The sequence below is a fragment of the Gnatocerus cornutus genome, chromosome 2 (genome assembly GCF_029298725.1).
Source record: "Gnatocerus cornutus isolate USDA-ARS CGAHR chromosome 2, icGnaCorn1.1, whole genome shotgun sequence".
Classification (NCBI taxonomy): domain Eukaryota; kingdom Metazoa; phylum Arthropoda; class Insecta; order Coleoptera; family Tenebrionidae; genus Gnatocerus; species Gnatocerus cornutus.
This window is the reverse complement of record NC_142234.1, coordinates 8372606-8387274: the sequence shown is the minus strand read 5'-3', so window position 1 is coordinate 8387274 and position 14669 is coordinate 8372606. Positions and strand designations below refer to the sequence as shown.

Sequence of the window (14669 nt, the reverse complement as noted above, 5' to 3'; positions counted from 1 at the left end):
CTGAATTCCACAGTGACTTTTCATATTGTTATAATCGGTCTTGACCTCCGACCACACGTGCATAAAAACGCAGACATAAATTAAACATTTATTGATTGTTACATTTTTTTTGACAATCGAGCTCTAAATAAATCCGTTGCATCTTTGAGACCTTTTCTGTTGGCTTCATATTCTGGAAGCTCTTCACATCGGCGTACCCATGCTAAGATATTTTTGTGCTTTTTTGGATCCAAAGGAACAACTCCATTTAATGAAGTAACAGTAGAAACTAAACTGTAATCAGCAATACTGAGGAAATTACCAGCGGCCCACTTGTTGGAGTCTAGAAAAGTCTCCAAGAAGTCGTACGCTTCAATAGCTCCCTGTTTTTCATTTTCATCGACTTGGGTGCGCAAGTAGTAAAATACATCTTTCTAAAAGTCTGTTTTAGAAGATGTAACAATTTACTGAGGGAGCTCACCGCAATGTTCCTCATACGGAAAAATATGACACTCGAGTTGAAATGAAGTCTTTGGTTTACGATAGCGCGTTTCTGCGGATCTTGAGGGTACAGAGCATCGTTTTTTGCGTACTTAGACACGATATAAGCCATAATGGCTTGGCTGTCCCAAACTACAAAACCATTATCGTCGACCAAGGTTGGGATAGTATGCTGAGGGTTGATCTACCAAAGAACAACGTTAGTTTAACCGAATACATACAAATTTCCACTCACTTTGACAAACTCCGGAGACAAATGTTCGCTATGGAAAAAATCAATGTTTTTTTCCGTAATTTCCAGCCCAATTGCTTTTGCTGTCATTAGCACAGCTCGAACTGGAGGACTCGCATGGATCATGTACAGTATAGGAGCCATGGTGATAACTGAATGACTTTAACTGCAAGTTTTATTTATTGCTGCATACATTGATCTTTGATCTTTACAAAGGAAATTACTTTTTATTAAGTCTAATTTTCAACATGTGAGTACTTTCCTTGAGACCTCTTCGGTTGGCTTCGTACTCTGGAAGACCTTCACAGCGTTGTAACCACGCCAAAACATTAGGAAATTTTTGAGCATCCACTGGAAGTATCCCATTTGCGCTACTGATGGTCGCGACCAAACTGTAATCTGCGATGCTCACAAAATTCCCAGCTGTCCATTTCTGACCCTCTAGAAACTTATCTAAGAATCCATAACCCTCGATGACGCCTTCTTTCTCCTTTTCGTCAATAAAATTATCGCCTTGGATGAGAATTAATTTCTAGAAAACTCGTCGGATAACTCTCTCAAAAGTACAAATTCTTATGCTTACTGCAATGTTTCTCATATGGAAAAACACAGTACTTGATTCGAAAAACAATCTTTGGTTGATGATGGCTCGTTTCTTCAAGTCTTTGGGATATAGTGAGTCATCTTTAGCATACTTGGAAATGAGATAGATCATGATGGCATGGCTGTCCCACATTGCGAAACCATCATCGTCAAGCAACGTTGGAAGGGTACGTTGGGGGTTCATCTACAAGAACTAAAAACGAACTAGTTGTGTTAAATGAAGAGTACCTGATCCAATTTCAACTCCAAATGCTCGTTACGAAAGAAGTTGACCTCTTTTTCAATAAGGGTTAAACCTATAGCTTTTGCTGTTATTAACACAGCTCGACAAGGAGGACTCCCATGTAACATGAACAAAGTCGGCGCCATGAAGAACAAAGTACGAGTGAATCGTTTTCCATTAATACATAAATGAATTCAAATTTATTCTTTATGGTGTGAATAATCGTAAAATGTTTAAACTACAAAAATATGTTGTTATTCTTTTTATGACCTAATTCATTCAATCATTGGACGTGCCTCTATAAGCTAAAAAATTATCAGAAACTCAAAGTTTTTTGTTTTGTACTTTTTGCTTTTAGATAAAAACAGTGAATTTCACAACTTAAAAATATAGATAGACGAATCGCATCGTGAAGTGTATAGTATGTGGTGGACATTCCTAACTAAATTATGTAATTTATTTTTTATTATGATTATAGAAGTACAAATAAATAACAAACTCAGTTCCCAGTAGTAATCTTTTCGCACTCAAAAGAACATGGCTCCTATTCTGTACCACGTAGCTTTAAGTCCTGGAGTTCGGGCAGTTCTTATGACTGCAAAAGCTATCGGTCTTGACCTCACTATAAAAGAACTTGATCTTTTCAATGGTGAACATTTGACGCCCGAATTTCTCAAAGTAAGTGAAATCTCCCCATCGCGAGTATATTAAATTACAATTTTAGCTAAATCCTCAACACACTATACCAACCCTTGTCGATGACGACGGCTTTGCGATTTGGGACAGTCACGCCATTAATGCTTACATCGTCTCCAAATACGCAAAAAACGACTCTCTGTACCCCAAAGATTTGAAAAAACGTGCTGTTGTAGACCAGAGACTGCATTTTGATAGTGGGGTGGTTTTTATAAAGTTAAAAAACATTGTGGTAAAATAAATGAGTGTAAAATCTAAAAACTTAATTTACAAATTGTAGATGCCGATTTATGGAGGTAAGACTGGTATAGACGCAGAGGTGAAAGAAGACACGAAAAAGGCCTATGAATTTATGGAGACATTTTTAAATAATGCGAAATGGGCCGCTGGAGACACTGTAACTATTGCTGACCATTGTCTCATTGCTACGATTAGTAGTCTTCATGGATTTGTTCCTGTTGATGGACAGAAATTCCCGAAAGTAACGGACTGGATGAAGAGATGCGAGGCTCTTCCAGAATACCAAGAAAATGTTCCAGGACTGACTGCCTACATAAAGTTTATTAAGGCCAAACTAAGTGAACTGTAAAATTTTTGTTTTGTTTAAAATATACTTCAAAATTGTAATTGGTAGCCATTTTGTTCTATTTCCTATCCTATCAGGTGCAACTTAAACTATTGACGTACATTTTAAAAAAGTTTAGTTCTTTTTTTGTGCGTGTTACACCGATGCCTCCTTTTACTTATTTAATTCTGTATTTAAACAGTCGTTCACTTGGTGAAAACTCATCAAAGATGGGAGAGATTTTTCATTATACCTATCTGCCTCGTTTTATAATGATTTCACAACGTTAGATAAGTACATAATTAGTAAGTATCTTATTATCCAATTTGTTATGATTACATGAGCATAAATAAACAAGAGACCCAGTCCGCACTTCCCAGTAGTGACTTTATCTCCGGCACGAGAACATGGCTCCTATCCTATACCACCTCGATGTAAGTCCCCCAGTGCGTGCAGTTCTTATGACTGCAAAAGCTATTGGCCTCAAGCTCACCATAAAAGAACTTGATCTTTTTAAAGGTGAACACCTGACCCCAGAATATCTCAAAGTAAGTGTAGTTATGTCACTCACTAGTAGTATGAAACTATACTTTTAGATAAATCCTCAACATACTGTACCAACCCTTGTCGATGATGATGGCTTCGTGATTTGGGACAGTCACGCAATTAATGCTTACATCGTCTCCAAATACGCAAAAAACGACTCTCTGTACCCCAAAGACTTGAAAAAACGAGCTGTTATAGACCAGAGGCTGCATTTTGATGGCAGCGTTGTTTATAAGAAGTTACTTAACATTGTGGTACGTGATCGTGCAAACTTAATTAACATGTAGATCTAATTGAAGTTGTAGGTTCCCATTTATTCGGGTAAGACTAGTATAGACGAAGAAGTGAAGGAGGACACCAAAAAAGCGTATGAATTCATGGAAGCGTTTTTAAATAATTCAAAGTGGGCAGCTGGGGATTCTGTAACTATCGCTGACCATTGTCTTATTGCTACGATTAGTAGTATACATGGATTCGTTCCTATTGATGGACAAAAATTCCCGAAGGTAACAGCATGGATGAAGAGATGTGAGTCTCTTCCAGAATATCAAGAAAATGTTTCGGGACTCACGACGTATATTAAGATGATCAAGAGCAAATTACGATAATTATTGTAAAAATTGAATTCGACAGACCAAACAATTAAGTTTCTCGAACGTTTCAAACATTCCTTAAAAATCTAATAGATGTTTTGTTTTTCCGATGCACTACATTATAATTTATTTACCTACTAAGTAAAAAACGTTTAACTTTTGTCTTTGATAAAAATTGTTAAACTCAAACGTGTAATTATCATCTTCGAAAATATGTGAGTATATCCAGTCATGATGATACGAAACATTTAAAGTAAATACGTTAATATTTATTTAAGAATTAAAGTCTACTAAAGTATACAGATTTTCTCTGTGTTTTGCAAATCTTTTATCCGATGCCTTTACCTGTAATTACAAATTAAAGAGAAAACATAATAAAAAACTAAATAAAGTAAACTTTTGTGAGTTTTTTTTTCTATCTTTAGTTGAAAAGGTCATTACACTATGTACCTACCTTTATCTACTACATATCTGTAAATAAATATGCCTAAAAGGGAAGACATTTTATCTCTCTCTATCTACATGAGATTATTGATTTAAATTCCACTTGCTGCAGGGCTAAAAGGTCGAACACGTTCACGAACTGTAATAAATTAAAATCGAAATTTTTGTTGTTTAAAAGTAATTCTTTATTTTCACGTTTATTTTCCGAGCTTACTCTTAAACAAAGATTCAAATTGCTCTAGTCCCTTTTTGTTAACTTCATACTCAGGAAGACTTTCAACCCTTTTTATCCATGCAGTAATATTCGGGAACTTATGAGGGTCAATTGGAACCAACTTTCCGATACTTCCCACAGAGGAAATCAAACTGTAGTCTGCAACACTGAGAAAGTTACCAGCAACCCATTGATTTCCTTCTAGATATTTCTCTAAGAAAGCGTACGCCTCCAACATATTATCTCTATCTTCGTCATAAATGGTCGTCCTACCTTGGAAAAACATCGGTTTCTAAAACAATGGTGACAATGTGAAAAGTTAAATCTGTTTTTGACTTACAGTAATTCTAAGTAATCTCGCAAAAACAATTCCTGATTCAAAATGCAGTCTTTGATCAACAATAGCTCGTTTTTCCAAGTCCTTAGGATAAAGAGAGTCATTCTTGGCGTATTTTGAAACTAAGTATGTCATAATTGCGTGGCTGTCGGAAAGAACAAATCCATTGTCATCAAGAGTTGGCACAGTGTGTTGAGGATTTTTCTAAAAAATAATAATAAAGAACTAATAAATTAAAGCAGTTCATACTTTCAAATATTCAGGAGTCATATGTTGTCCTCCAAGAAAATCCACCTCACTTTCATTCAATTGTAAACCGATCGCTTTCGCTGTTATTAACACTGCTCGTGCTGGAGAGCTTCCATGGACCATATACAAGGTTGGTGCCATCGTGAAACTGAATGAACTGAAATGATATGTGTAAATTAGATTTAAGAACTTGCTGAGTAACGGCATGTAACCTTGTCTTAGTTGTAATTATTAGTTACGGCGATAAGAATGATATCGGTAGTTCTGAACAGCCAATCCAAGACAAACAATATCGAGTTCTTTAAACGAATGATTACAGTTTCATGGATATTTTTTTGATTTGTTAATGCGAGTCATGATGATGCTAGACTATTAAGTTCTACATATTTATTTATTTAGAAGTGAACAATTTATCATTTACAATATCATCATGATACGATGTAATTTGTAATGTCTTATTATATAATTTAGTATGATTATATAAGTAGGTATAAATAAAAACAAACAGTCCGACTCAACTATAACAATTTAACCACGACCACACAAACATGGCCCCTACTTTGTACCACCTCGCCATAAGTCCCGCAGTGCGGGCAGTTCTTATGACTGCAAAAGCTATCGGTCTTGATCTCACTATAAAAGAACTCGATCTTTTCAAAGGTGAACATATGACCCCCGAATATCTCAAAGTAAGTGTGATTATGTCTCTCACTAGTACTATACTATATTTTTTAGCTAAATCCTCAACACACTGTACCAACCCTTGTTGATAATGATGGCTTTGCGATTTGGGACAGTCACGCCATTAATGCTTACATAGTTACTAAATACGCCAAAAACGACTCTCTGTACCCTAAAGATTTGAAAAAACGAGCTGTTGTAGACCAGAGACTGCATTTTGATTCTGGGGTAGTTTTTAACAAATTAGTCAACCTTGTGGTATGTGTTTGTGTAATTTTAGTTTACCTATTTCTAAAATTTAAATTGTAGTTGCCCATTTATTCAGGTAAGACTAGTTTTGACGAGGAAGCAAAAGAAGACACTAAAAAAGCGTATGAATTGATAGAAGCATTTTTAAAAAATGCGAAATGGGCAGCTGGAGACACTGTAACTATCGCTGACCATTGTCTCATTGCTACGATTAGTAGTCTTAATGGATTTGTTCCTGTTGAGGCTCAGAAATTCCCGAATGTTATTGCCTGGATGAAAAGATGTGAGGCTCTTCCAGAATATCAACAAAATATTCCAGGACTCACGGCGTATATTAAGTTAATTAAGAGCAAATTACGACAATAAATTGTAAGAATTTCAAACTTTTATTAAATAATAAATAAACACTAACAAAATAGCTTAATTGATGCTGCAAAATTGTCGAATTCACAAAAAATGTAATTAGTAGTTCAATAATCAACACATTTTGAACAAAATTAGTAGTGGCAGTAGAATTGCTATCTGATTCTAAATCCGACACTCATTTTGGTCATCATTGAAAAGGTAAGTAAATAAGCTTCTTAATGAACTGTAAAAGTCGCCGGAAAAGTTAGTTTTTGTCAAGATATTAAAGAAAAACTTTTTTTAACACCTGTGAATCCGGACCTGACGGAGCAAAAAGACTTCAGATTTGGAATCAGAAGGTCATTCGACTTTAGAAATGTATTTCTGAGTAATTACAGTTTATAGAATCTACCATTAACAAAATCATCAAATAATTTAAGTCCGTGGAGGTTTTCGCTGTATTCAGGAAGAACTTCGCATCTCTTCATCCAAGCTACCACATTAGGGAATCTTTGTCGGTCTACAGGTACCATGCAGTTGGTACTACTGACGGTGGAAATCAAACTATAGTCGGCAATTGTAAGAAAATCACCTGCAATCCATTTTTTATGGGCAAGAAAACTTTCCAAAAGACCATAAGCTTCAGTAACACTGCTTTGAGATTCCTGGTCAAGTGTCTCACCTTCAAAAATTCTTTTCTAGAAACTGATTTATAATCTTAAATTTGAAACGTACTGTCGACGTACAAAGACTTTCCCAAAAATAACAAAGAAGACTCCTGACTCAAAATAGAGCCGTTGATCCACTAAAGCCCTTGTTTTTAAGTTTCTCGGATACAAAGCATCATTTTGAGCGTATTTTGATACTAAATATACCATGATAGCGTGACTGTCCCAGATCGTAAAACCATCATCATCAACCAACGTTGGAACAGAGTGTTGAGGGTTCAACTAGAAAAATAAAAATATAACATAACGAATAATAAAATGGAAATTACTTGAAGATACTCCGGTTGAAGGTGCTCTCCTTTGACTACATTAATTCTTTTGAGGTTTAATTCAAGTCCGATGGCTTTGGCTGTCATTAGAACCGCACGAGCTGGAGGACTTACATGTATCATGTATAAAAGAGGAGCCATGATGAACTAGTAAAGTAAACTTTTATGTGTAATATTTTCATCTTCGGTGTCAGGTTATGTTGTGATAAAAAGGTTATCACATTCCGTGTCATATCTTTAAGTATTAGTGTAAAAAAGAAAGCTTTATTATCTCATGAGATTATTGATCTAAATTCAACCTGCAGTAGTCAGTAATCTAAGTGAAATTCCAACTGGTAAAAGAAACGAAACATTTTTTATTTCTACATTTATTTGCCAAGCTTACTCTTGAACAAGGTTTCAAAATCATATAGTCCCTTCTTGTTTACTTCGTATTCAGGAAGACTCTCAACCCTTTTTATCCAGGCTGTAATATTCGGGAATTTCTGAGGATCAATCGGCACCAATTTTCCAATACTTCCAATAGAGGAAATCAAACTATAATCTGCAACACTGAGAAAATTACCAGCAACCCATTGATTCCCTTCTAGAAATTTCTCCAAGAAAACGTACGCTTCCACCATATTCTCTTTATCTTCGTCATAAATGGTAGTCCTACCATGAAAAACGATCGGTTTCTAAAAAAATGTGACAATATGAAAAGTTACGCTTGTTTTTGACTTACAGTAATTCTGAGTAATCTCGCAAAAACAATCCCAGATTCAAAATGCAGTCTCTGATCAACAATAGCTCGTTTCTCCAAATCTTTAGGATAAAGAGAGTCATTCTTTGCATATTTAGAAACTAAATAAGTAATAATAGCGTGGCTGTCCCAAACTACAAATCCTTTGTCTTCAAGAATTGGTACAGTGTGTTGAGGATTTTTCTACAAAACATAATAATAACCAAAGAACTAACTAAACAAGTTATACCTTCAAAAATTCCGGAGTTAAGTGTTGCCCACCAAGCAAATCTACCTCATTTTCATCCAGTTGTAATCCAATCGCTTTTGCTGTTATTAACACTGCTCGTACTGGAGGACTTGCATAGATCAAATGCAAGATTGGTGCCATCGTGGAACTGAGTGAATGAAATGAATGCAAACACTGAGATATGTTTTGAAAGTTATCGTCGCGATGACCTGAATGTTATGTGTATTTGGATACTTACTTGGAGTTGCTGAGTAACGGCTATCTGACCTTGCCTTGAGTAAAATAAATGTTGCGGTGATAACGTCAATTATTATGAACAGAAAATTAATAAAAAACAAATACAAAAACCAAGATATACTTAAAAAAATGTTTTTGAAAGTAAATGAAGAAAACAAGAATAATCATAATACAAAGTTGTTGTATAAAGTAATATGTTAAAAAAAAGCTAAAAATAGTTCAAAAATTTGAATTAAAATAAATGCCATTCGTTCTTTTGCGACAAGCACTGTCACATATCTAACACACGTGACAAGGATAAAAACGTAAAATAATACCAACAGATTGTCTGACACCATATAAACCAAATCAATCAGTAAACCGATTCCCAATTACCAAGGGTACGACACAAAATATTCAATTTATAAAAAGGTAACACTGAGAGATGTCACAATTAATTTAATCATGGCTCCAACTCTACACATGCTTCCTCATAGCCCTCCAGTTCGGGCAGTGTTGATGACGGCAAAATCTATCGGATTAGAACTCAATCGTCAGATGGTTGATCTGTTCCAAAACGAACATTATAAACCAGAGTTTTTAAAGGTATCACATTAATAACTAATGACGAAATTTTAGTAAAACATTTTGTAGTTGAAACCTCATCACACGGTGCCAACTCTTGTAGAAGATGATGGATCGGTTTTATGGGAGAGTCACGCTATCATGACTTATCTGGTGTCAAAATATGGACAACACAAAGAAAGTCTATATCCAAAAGAATTGTTCAAGAGAGCACTAGTGAACTAACAACTGTATTTCGAAACAGGAGTCGTTTATACTGCGATGCTAAAAATAGCGGTAAGCATGGTAAAATCTCCATGTGATATAATTTTTTAAAATGCAGGAACCGATTATTAAGAAAGATAAAAGATTGATGCTGAAGGCGAAGAAGTAGTCAACAAAGTGTACGAGTTCTTGGAACAGATTCTAGATGGAAAGGAATAGATAGCTGGTAGTACTGTAACAGTCGCAGACTACAGCTTGATTAGTACCATGACCATGTTGGAGATTCTTGTAGAAATAGATGATAAAACGTTCCCTAATGTGGTGGAGTGGATACGCAAAGTAAAGCTTTTGGAAAAATATGAAGAGAACTTAAACGGACTCGAACTGTTTAGAGAGGTCATTCAAAACATACTTGCAATGAAATAAACATAATCATACAGCAAAACAGTTTTTTTTGTATTTACAGTCAGTGGTAAAAAACACCGCTGGAAGACACATCCCACGCTATTGAGTCACCGCTTAAACCAGGTCAGCACAGTACGCCGGTTCCTAATTAATCACGTGACAATTGACTTAAGCATCTAACAGTGTTCAGTCAGTGTTCCATTGAGGGTCGCACCCATGGCCCCAACTCTGTACATGGTTCATCCTAGTCCTCCAGTTCGGGCTGTGCTAATTACAGCAAAGTCTATCGGTTTGGAGCTAAATCTACAAGAACTTAACCTGAACGATGGTGAACATCTTAAACCCGAGTTTTTGAAGGTATGATACTAACATTGGTGACGTCGTAGTACCACCGCCCATCTTCTGCAGTTGAATCCGCAACACACCGTACCGACTCTTGAAGATGATGGTTCTGCATTATGGGATAGCCACGTTATCATGACATATATCGTGTCAAAATATGGACAACACAAAGAGACGTTGTATCCGAAAGAACTACTTAAGAGAGCAGCTGTGGACCAAAGACTGCACTTTGAGTCTGGAATTGCATTTCCGCGGTTGCTGCGAATTTCTGTAGTACTTTTAACTGAGTTGCAACTGTAGCACTAAATTTTGAATTATAGGGACCGATTATCCGTAAAGGTAAAACTACAATTGATGCTGAAGACATTAAACTCGCCGAAGAAGTGTACGAGTTCCTAGAACGGTTTTTGGATGGACGAAAATGGATGGCTGGAGGCCATGTTACAATCGCAGATTACAGTTTGATTAGTACTATCAGTACGTTTGATGTTGTTGTAAAAGTAGACGAAAAGAAGTACCCGAACTTGGTGACATGGATGCGCAAAGTGGAACTTTTGGGGGAATATGGAGCAAATAAAAAGGGCCTTGACATGTTTCGGGAACTTATCCAAAGCAAGCTTGCAACCAAATAAACGCATTAAAACAATTAACGTGTTTTTATCAATGAAAGAGTAAACATTCAGCAGTCATGGCGCCGGTTTTATACATGGTTGCGTACAGCCAGCCAGTCCGGGCTACTTTAATGACCATGAGTGCCTTAAATATTGATGTTGAGTTAAAAGAAGTTAACTTAATGAATAAAGAACAATTAGATAGTGCTTTTACCAAGGTATGACCAAAAATTTAAAAATTAGCATAAGGTATAGGCAACCAACTATTCTACTTAATTTAATTTTCTTCAGTTGAATCCTCAGCACACTGTTCCTACTTGGGTTGAAGATGATGGTTTCGTCCTATGGGAAAGCCACGCTATCATGCCATATCTTGTCGACAAGTACGGTAAAAAAGACGACCCTTTATACCCTAAGAATGTGAAAAAGCGAGCCGTAATTAACCAGCGACTTTATTTTAATAACACCGTTCTGTTTCCTCTCAACATTCTTGTAAGGCTATCTTCTTAGTTTGACGTCTAAAGATTGTATTCTTTAGGGCCCTATCGTCTACGATGGTGAAAAAACAATATCAGAAGAAAAACTAACAAGAGTGAAAGGGGCTTACAGCTTCTTAGAAATATTCTTGAAGTGCCAACAATGGGTTGCTGGGGATTCCGTTACGATCGCTGATTTTAGCATTTTATCAACTGTAACAAGTTTGGATATTGTAGTTCCGGTGGTTCCAGAAGAGTTTCCAGGTATTGCTGCTTGGATGCGGAGAGCTGAAGAATTACCGTGTTACCACGCCAACGCAAAAGGTCTCAATCGGATGAAGAGCATAATTGAAGACAAACTATCTGAATTATAGCCACCAATAATACATAAATAAAAACTGTGTTATCACCAAACCTGATTGGTTAACAATATAGATAAATTAAAATCTTAATGTTGATGCGTTCACTGTGTTGACAATCTCCTAGTCTTCCAGAGTGATTAGCATTATCATGGCGCCCACTCTTTATATGATTCCTTATAGTCAACCCGTTCGGGCGGCGTTAATGACAATAAAAGCCTTAAACTTGGAAGTAAACCTAAAAGAAGTGAATTTACTTGACAAACAACAACATTCTTCTGAATACACAAAGGTAAGATTGTAAAAACCACAATAGTTATTTATGTGTAAGAGGTAGATTACACCCGCAGACGAAGGGCTTTGATTCATTTTCAATACGTTTATGCGCAACACAGTTCATTAAAAATGACCCTGAAAAAAAATTGCTCAGTCGTTGACAATTAAAAATATCGCAAGCAGGTTTGAATTTATTCTAATCAAGCGCTTTTCATTATTGCTCAGCGGGTTTCCCGTAGTCCTTACGGTCCTTACGACCCGCTGAGCTATTTTTTCTATTTTTACAGTCCGTAGGTTGATGTAGACAACCAAAAATACACTAACTTTCTAGTTGAATCCTCAACATTCTGTTCCAACTTTGGTCGAAGAAGACGGTTTCGTTCTATGGGACAGTCACGCTGTTATGACTTACCTGGTCGATAAGTACGGTAAAAATAACTCTTTATACCCGAAAGACCTCAAAAAACGTGCCATCATCCACCAACGACTGCACTTCGAAAACGGAATTCTGTTTCCAGCCACCATGGCAATAATTGTACGTTTTCAACTTTTAGCAACATTATTTAACATTAGTTTTAGCGCCCTGTTATCTACAGCGGTGACAAGACCATTTCTCAAGACAAAATTGACAAAGTTAAAGAAGGCTACGGTTTCTTGGAAAAGTTTCTGGAGGGTAAAAACTGGACGGCTTGTGACGAGGTGACTATAGCTGACTTTAGCATCGTCTCTTCCATCACAACCATGGACGTTGTTGTGCCCATCAGTAAGAACGAGTATCCGAACATTGCAGCTTGGATAAAAAGAATGGAGAAACTCCCCTACTATGATCAAAATAAAATCGGCTTGGACCAGATTAGGAAACTTATTGAAGATAACTTGAAATAATGTTTCATGGGTTAAAAATAAATATGCATAATAAAAATGATGAATTGTAATTTTTTTAATTCAGGATTTTGTATAAATAAAGAAATAAAGAATCACAAAACAAACACTTTTGATTTAAATGTTAGCAATTGGAATTATTAAGAAAACATAATTTTACTTTGTGGAGTTGAGTAGTCTTGATGGAATGCAGCTGTGAACTATATTTAATATTTAGTGTGCAGATAAGAATAATAGGGCTTGCGTTGACTGATAAATTGTTAAGTGTTTTGATTTAAGCTAGAAAAGACTAATCAATTTAAAAGATATAATTCTTCCAATTTCTACTAATAATAAAATGCTCATTTTATATGTATATTAAAATCTCATTATTAAAAGATCAAAGCGATAAATAGAATGTTTTTCTTTCACCCCATGCATTCACATGTCAGTTTTGAATTTTATTTTCGTAAATATATAACGAAAACAAACTTTTGCCACCATTTAGATGTTTGAAACTTTCATAAGGGTCTTAGGAAAATGCCATTTAAAATATATAAGAAATGGATTATTGTATTGACTTATTGTTATGATGGAGGGTCGTAGAAAAAATTGTATAGATAATTCGTCACACTTATAGTACACGGGTGTCCGAGTTAAGTAAAAATAAGCAACCATAACTTGAAATTTCAGTAATCAAAACATGATAAACTGATAAATTTATGGTAGGAGTAAACATAAAATAATAATAGTAATATCATGTGATATAATAAAATCACTCCAGTCAAAAATCCTCATTTACTTACTGACTGCAGTGTCATAAAATGGTGCCAGTGTTATACATACAAGAATTTAGCCCTCCAGTCAGGGCTGTACTCCTGACAGCCGAAGCTTTGGGCATTCAATTAGAGCAAAGAGTAGTAGATTTTTCGAAAAAGGAACATTTATCCGACAGCTATTTGAAGGTATACAGAGTAAAGTTTTTCTCTTCTTACAACAGCTTTTTAGATGAACCCTCAACATACAATTCCGACTCTCAATGATGATGGAATTGTAGTTTGGGATAGCCATGCCATTAACGCTTATTTGGTAGAAAAATATGGTAAAGATGATTCTTTGTATCCAAAGGACTTGGCCAAGAGGGCACTGGTGGATCAGCGGCTGCACTTTGACAGCGGCGTTTTTTTCAGTTGGCTCAGATACATTGGGGTAGATTTTTAGGATTATATTATATTTTATTTGACTGTTTTGGTTTTCAGAGAGGGTATAAATATAAGGGTCGTCGAGAATTGACGGAAGATCAAATTGAAGCTTTTGAAGAAGGTTTTGGTCTTCTAAACACGTTTTTGAAAGGGAAGAAATGGGTGACCGGTGATACCATAACTATTGCTGATTTCAGTTTGATTAGCACCGTTACATCTATAAATGTTTTATTTCCCGTGGACAAAGCACGGTATCCTAACATTGTTGATTGGTTGAAGAGAGCGGAAAGTCTTTCTTATTATCATGTCAACAATCTTGAAAGTTTCAAGAAAGTTTTTCATGAAATGATCAAATGAAAATGGAATAAAACCGAAATTTTGTATAGTCTAAATTAAATTAATCTACCTCAGTTTCACGTGCTATCCACCTACTTGTGTTGTGTCATTGATAAAAATTAGCATCCTCCCAGAATGATCCACTTGACAGATTATGAAATTCAGCTGTGGCCTAATTAGAATCTAGATTTCCTCGTCGCCTATTTATACAACGAAAAATTTCGATTTAAACTAAAAATACTTACGTGCTTCCATGTCGAATTTATCACTCCGAAATTCGTTGCTTTGATAAAATGAACAAAACATGTAACTTTATCAGATCGCGATTTTTGGCTCATATCCAAGGAATGCCAGTGCAAATAAGCGCCATT

The 14669-nt window shown here is 35.7% G+C and overlaps 12 protein-coding genes and 1 pseudogene across 13 annotated transcripts; 8 read left to right on the top strand and 5 right to left on the bottom strand.

Annotated features, from left to right (window-relative positions):
- Positions 1-20: 20 nt before the first annotated feature.
- Positions 21-898, bottom strand: LOC148178631 (glutathione S-transferase 1-like). The gene is made up of 4 exons (XM_088029441.1): positions 716-898; positions 461-664; positions 103-413; positions 21-45 (listed from the first exon to the last, which is right to left on the bottom strand). Exons 1-4 carry the CDS (start codon positions 854-856, stop codon positions 21-23), a joined length of 681 nt encoding a protein of 226 aa, XP_087885567.1. The 5' UTR covers positions 857-898.
- On the bottom strand, positions 865-1698 carry LOC148178630 (glutathione S-transferase 1-like). The gene is made up of 3 exons (XM_088029772.1): positions 1544-1698; positions 1296-1499; positions 865-1244 (listed from the first exon to the last, which is right to left on the bottom strand). Exons 1-3 carry the CDS (start codon positions 1682-1684, stop codon positions 933-935), a joined length of 657 nt encoding a protein of 218 aa, XP_087885898.1. The 5' UTR covers positions 1685-1698; the 3' UTR covers positions 865-932.
- A 307-nt stretch (positions 1699-2005) lies between these two features.
- LOC148178629 (glutathione S-transferase 1-like) lies at positions 2006-2861 on the top strand. The gene is made up of 3 exons (XM_088029357.1): positions 2006-2216; positions 2263-2466; positions 2515-2861. The coding sequence occupies exons 1-3, from the start codon at positions 2076-2078 to the stop codon at positions 2821-2823; spliced, it is 654 nt and encodes a 217-aa protein (XP_087885483.1). The 5' UTR covers positions 2006-2075; the 3' UTR covers positions 2824-2861.
- Positions 2862-3161: 300 nt separating this feature from the next.
- LOC148178628 (glutathione S-transferase 1-like) lies at positions 3162-4334 on the top strand. Its single transcript, XM_088029354.1, has 3 exons — positions 3162-3347; positions 3396-3599; positions 3651-4334. The coding sequence occupies exons 1-3, from the start codon at positions 3207-3209 to the stop codon at positions 3951-3953; spliced, it is 648 nt and encodes a 215-aa protein (XP_087885480.1). The 5' UTR covers positions 3162-3206; the 3' UTR covers positions 3954-4334.
- A 215-nt stretch (positions 4335-4549) lies between these two features.
- On the bottom strand, positions 4550-5508 carry LOC148178627 (glutathione S-transferase 1-like). Its single transcript, XM_088029221.1, has 4 exons — positions 5395-5508; positions 5183-5339; positions 4937-5137; positions 4550-4888 (listed from the first exon to the last, which is right to left on the bottom strand). The coding sequence occupies exons 2-4, from the start codon at positions 5321-5323 to the stop codon at positions 4580-4582; spliced, it is 651 nt and encodes a 216-aa protein (XP_087885347.1). The 5' UTR covers positions 5324-5339; positions 5395-5508; the 3' UTR covers positions 4550-4579.
- A 79-nt stretch (positions 5509-5587) lies between these two features.
- On the top strand, positions 5588-6537 carry LOC148178626 (glutathione S-transferase 1-like). Its single transcript, XM_088029222.1, has 3 exons — positions 5588-5871; positions 5918-6121; positions 6173-6537. Exons 1-3 carry the CDS (start codon positions 5731-5733, stop codon positions 6476-6478), a joined length of 651 nt encoding a protein of 216 aa, XP_087885348.1. The 5' UTR covers positions 5588-5730; the 3' UTR covers positions 6479-6537.
- On the bottom strand, positions 6480-7735 carry LOC148178625 (glutathione S-transferase 1-like). Of its 2 annotated transcripts, XM_088029224.1 has the most exons (4): positions 7455-7735; positions 7204-7407; positions 7050-7155; positions 6821-7000 (listed from the first exon to the last, which is right to left on the bottom strand). In XM_088029224.1, the coding sequence occupies exons 1-4, from the start codon at positions 7593-7595 to the stop codon at positions 6978-6980; spliced, it is 474 nt and encodes a 157-aa protein (XP_087885350.1). In that variant the 5' UTR covers positions 7596-7735; the 3' UTR covers positions 6821-6977. The 2 variants fall into 2 exon arrangements, with proteins under 2 accessions (XP_087885349.1, XP_087885350.1); XM_088029223.1 differs by having other exon boundaries at positions 6480-7155.
- A 62-nt stretch (positions 7736-7797) lies between these two features.
- Positions 7798-8670, bottom strand: LOC148178624 (glutathione S-transferase 1-like). The gene is made up of 3 exons (XM_088029220.1): positions 8426-8670; positions 8179-8379; positions 7798-8131 (listed from the first exon to the last, which is right to left on the bottom strand). The coding sequence occupies exons 1-3, from the start codon at positions 8564-8566 to the stop codon at positions 7823-7825; spliced, it is 651 nt and encodes a 216-aa protein (XP_087885346.1). The 5' UTR covers positions 8567-8670; the 3' UTR covers positions 7798-7822.
- A 436-nt stretch (positions 8671-9106) lies between these two features.
- On the top strand, positions 9107-9599 carry LOC148178623 (glutathione S-transferase 2-like; annotated as a pseudogene).
- Positions 9600-9916: 317 nt separating this feature from the next.
- Positions 9917-10823, top strand: LOC148178622 (glutathione S-transferase 1-like). The gene is made up of 3 exons (XM_088030096.1): positions 9917-10192; positions 10244-10447; positions 10498-10823. The coding sequence occupies exons 1-3, from the start codon at positions 10052-10054 to the stop codon at positions 10807-10809; spliced, it is 657 nt and encodes a 218-aa protein (XP_087886222.1). The 5' UTR covers positions 9917-10051; the 3' UTR covers positions 10810-10823.
- Positions 10819-11716, top strand: LOC148178621 (glutathione S-transferase 1-like). Its single transcript, XM_088030098.1, has 3 exons — positions 10819-11006; positions 11080-11280; positions 11327-11716. Exons 1-3 carry the CDS (start codon positions 10866-10868, stop codon positions 11636-11638), a joined length of 654 nt encoding a protein of 217 aa, XP_087886224.1. The 5' UTR covers positions 10819-10865; the 3' UTR covers positions 11639-11716.
- Positions 11717-12888, top strand: LOC148178620 (glutathione S-transferase 1-like). The gene is made up of 3 exons (XM_088030100.1): positions 11717-11915; positions 12231-12434; positions 12479-12888. Exons 1-3 carry the CDS (start codon positions 11775-11777, stop codon positions 12782-12784), a joined length of 651 nt encoding a protein of 216 aa, XP_087886226.1. The 5' UTR covers positions 11717-11774; the 3' UTR covers positions 12785-12888.
- A 637-nt stretch (positions 12889-13525) lies between these two features.
- On the top strand, positions 13526-14372 carry LOC148178619 (glutathione S-transferase 1-like). The gene is made up of 3 exons (XM_088030103.1): positions 13526-13725; positions 13769-13969; positions 14020-14372. Exons 1-3 carry the CDS (start codon positions 13585-13587, stop codon positions 14317-14319), a joined length of 642 nt encoding a protein of 213 aa, XP_087886229.1. The 5' UTR covers positions 13526-13584; the 3' UTR covers positions 14320-14372.
- Positions 14373-14669: the final 297 nt, after the last annotated feature.

Coding starts and splice junctions, on each gene's coding strand:
- LOC148178619 (XM_088030103.1), top strand. CDS start 13,585: ATGGTGCCAGTGTTATACATACAAGAATTTAGCCCTCCAGTCAGGGCT. Junction 13,726..13,768: donor TATCCGACAGCTATTTGAAG/GTATACAGAGTA, acceptor ACAGCTTTTTAG/ATGAACCCTCAACATACAAT. Junction 13,970..14,019: donor GTTGGCTCAGATACATTGGG/GTAGATTTTTAG, acceptor TTTGGTTTTCAG/AGAGGGTATAAATATAAGGG.
- LOC148178620 (XM_088030100.1), top strand. CDS start 11,775: ATGGCGCCCACTCTTTATATGATTCCTTATAGTCAACCCGTTCGGGCG. Junction 11,916..12,230: donor ATTCTTCTGAATACACAAAG/GTAAGATTGTAA, acceptor CTAACTTTCTAG/TTGAATCCTCAACATTCTGT. Junction 12,435..12,478: donor CAGCCACCATGGCAATAATT/GTACGTTTTCAA, acceptor CATTAGTTTTAG/CGCCCTGTTATCTACAGCGG.
- LOC148178631 (XM_088029441.1), bottom strand. CDS start 856: ATGGCTCCTATACTGTACATGATCCATGCGAGTCCTCCAGTTCGAGCT. Junction 414..460: donor TCCGTATGAGGAACATTGCG/GTGAGCTCCCTC, acceptor ACAGACTTTTAG/AAAGATGTATTTTACTACTT. Junction 46..102: donor GCTCGATTGTCAAAAAAAAT/GTAACAATCAAT, acceptor GTGTGGTCGGAG/GTCAAGACCGATTATAACAA.
- LOC148178626 (XM_088029222.1), top strand. CDS start 5,731: ATGGCCCCTACTTTGTACCACCTCGCCATAAGTCCCGCAGTGCGGGCA. Junction 5,872..5,917: donor TGACCCCCGAATATCTCAAA/GTAAGTGTGATT, acceptor TATATTTTTTAG/CTAAATCCTCAACACACTGT. Junction 6,122..6,172: donor ACAAATTAGTCAACCTTGTG/GTATGTGTTTGT, acceptor TTTAAATTGTAG/TTGCCCATTTATTCAGGTAA.
- LOC148178627 (XM_088029221.1), bottom strand. CDS start 5,323: ATGGCACCAACCTTGTATATGGTCCATGGAAGCTCTCCAGCACGAGCA. Junction 5,138..5,182: donor TGACTCCTGAATATTTGAAA/GTATGAACTGCT, acceptor ATTATTTTTTAG/AAAAATCCTCAACACACTGT. Junction 4,889..4,936: donor CGAGATTACTTAGAATTACT/GTAAGTCAAAAA, acceptor CCATTGTTTTAG/AAACCGATGTTTTTCCAAGG.
- LOC148178622 (XM_088030096.1), top strand. CDS start 10,052: ATGGCCCCAACTCTGTACATGGTTCATCCTAGTCCTCCAGTTCGGGCT. Junction 10,193..10,243: donor TTAAACCCGAGTTTTTGAAG/GTATGATACTAA, acceptor CATCTTCTGCAG/TTGAATCCGCAACACACCGT. Junction 10,448..10,497: donor CGCGGTTGCTGCGAATTTCT/GTAGTACTTTTA, acceptor TTTGAATTATAG/GGACCGATTATCCGTAAAGG.
- LOC148178624 (XM_088029220.1), bottom strand. CDS start 8,566: ATGGCACCAATCTTGCATTTGATCTATGCAAGTCCTCCAGTACGAGCA. Junction 8,380..8,425: donor TAACTCCGGAATTTTTGAAG/GTATAACTTGTT, acceptor TATGTTTTGTAG/AAAAATCCTCAACACACTGT. Junction 8,132..8,178: donor CGAGATTACTCAGAATTACT/GTAAGTCAAAAA, acceptor ACATTTTTTTAG/AAACCGATCGTTTTTCATGG.
- LOC148178628 (XM_088029354.1), top strand. CDS start 3,207: ATGGCTCCTATCCTATACCACCTCGATGTAAGTCCCCCAGTGCGTGCA. Junction 3,348..3,395: donor TGACCCCAGAATATCTCAAA/GTAAGTGTAGTT, acceptor CTATACTTTTAG/ATAAATCCTCAACATACTGT. Junction 3,600..3,650: donor AGAAGTTACTTAACATTGTG/GTACGTGATCGT, acceptor TTGAAGTTGTAG/GTTCCCATTTATTCGGGTAA.
- LOC148178630 (XM_088029772.1), bottom strand. CDS start 1,684: ATGGCGCCGACTTTGTTCATGTTACATGGGAGTCCTCCTTGTCGAGCT. Junction 1,500..1,543: donor TGGAGTTGAAATTGGATCAG/GTACTCTTCATT, acceptor TAGTTCTTGTAG/ATGAACCCCCAACGTACCCT. Junction 1,245..1,295: donor TCCATATGAGAAACATTGCA/GTAAGCATAAGA, acceptor CGAGTTTTCTAG/AAATTAATTCTCATCCAAGG.
- LOC148178621 (XM_088030098.1), top strand. CDS start 10,866: ATGGCGCCGGTTTTATACATGGTTGCGTACAGCCAGCCAGTCCGGGCT. Junction 11,007..11,079: donor TAGATAGTGCTTTTACCAAG/GTATGACCAAAA, acceptor AATTTTCTTCAG/TTGAATCCTCAGCACACTGT. Junction 11,281..11,326: donor TGTTTCCTCTCAACATTCTT/GTAAGGCTATCT, acceptor TGTATTCTTTAG/GGCCCTATCGTCTACGATGG.
- LOC148178625 (XM_088029223.1), bottom strand. CDS start 7,595: ATGGCTCCTCTTTTATACATGATACATGTAAGTCCTCCAGCTCGTGCG. Junction 7,408..7,454: donor TTCAACCGGAGTATCTTCAA/GTAATTTCCATT, acceptor TTATTTTTCTAG/TTGAACCCTCAACACTCTGT. Junction 7,156..7,203: donor TTATTTTTGGGAAAGTCTTT/GTACGTCGACAG, acceptor ATCAGTTTCTAG/AAAAGAATTTTTGAAGGTGA.
- LOC148178629 (XM_088029357.1), top strand. CDS start 2,076: ATGGCTCCTATTCTGTACCACGTAGCTTTAAGTCCTGGAGTTCGGGCA. Junction 2,217..2,262: donor TGACGCCCGAATTTCTCAAA/GTAAGTGAAATC, acceptor TTACAATTTTAG/CTAAATCCTCAACACACTAT. Junction 2,467..2,514: donor TAAAGTTAAAAAACATTGTG/GTAAAATAAATG, acceptor TACAAATTGTAG/ATGCCGATTTATGGAGGTAA.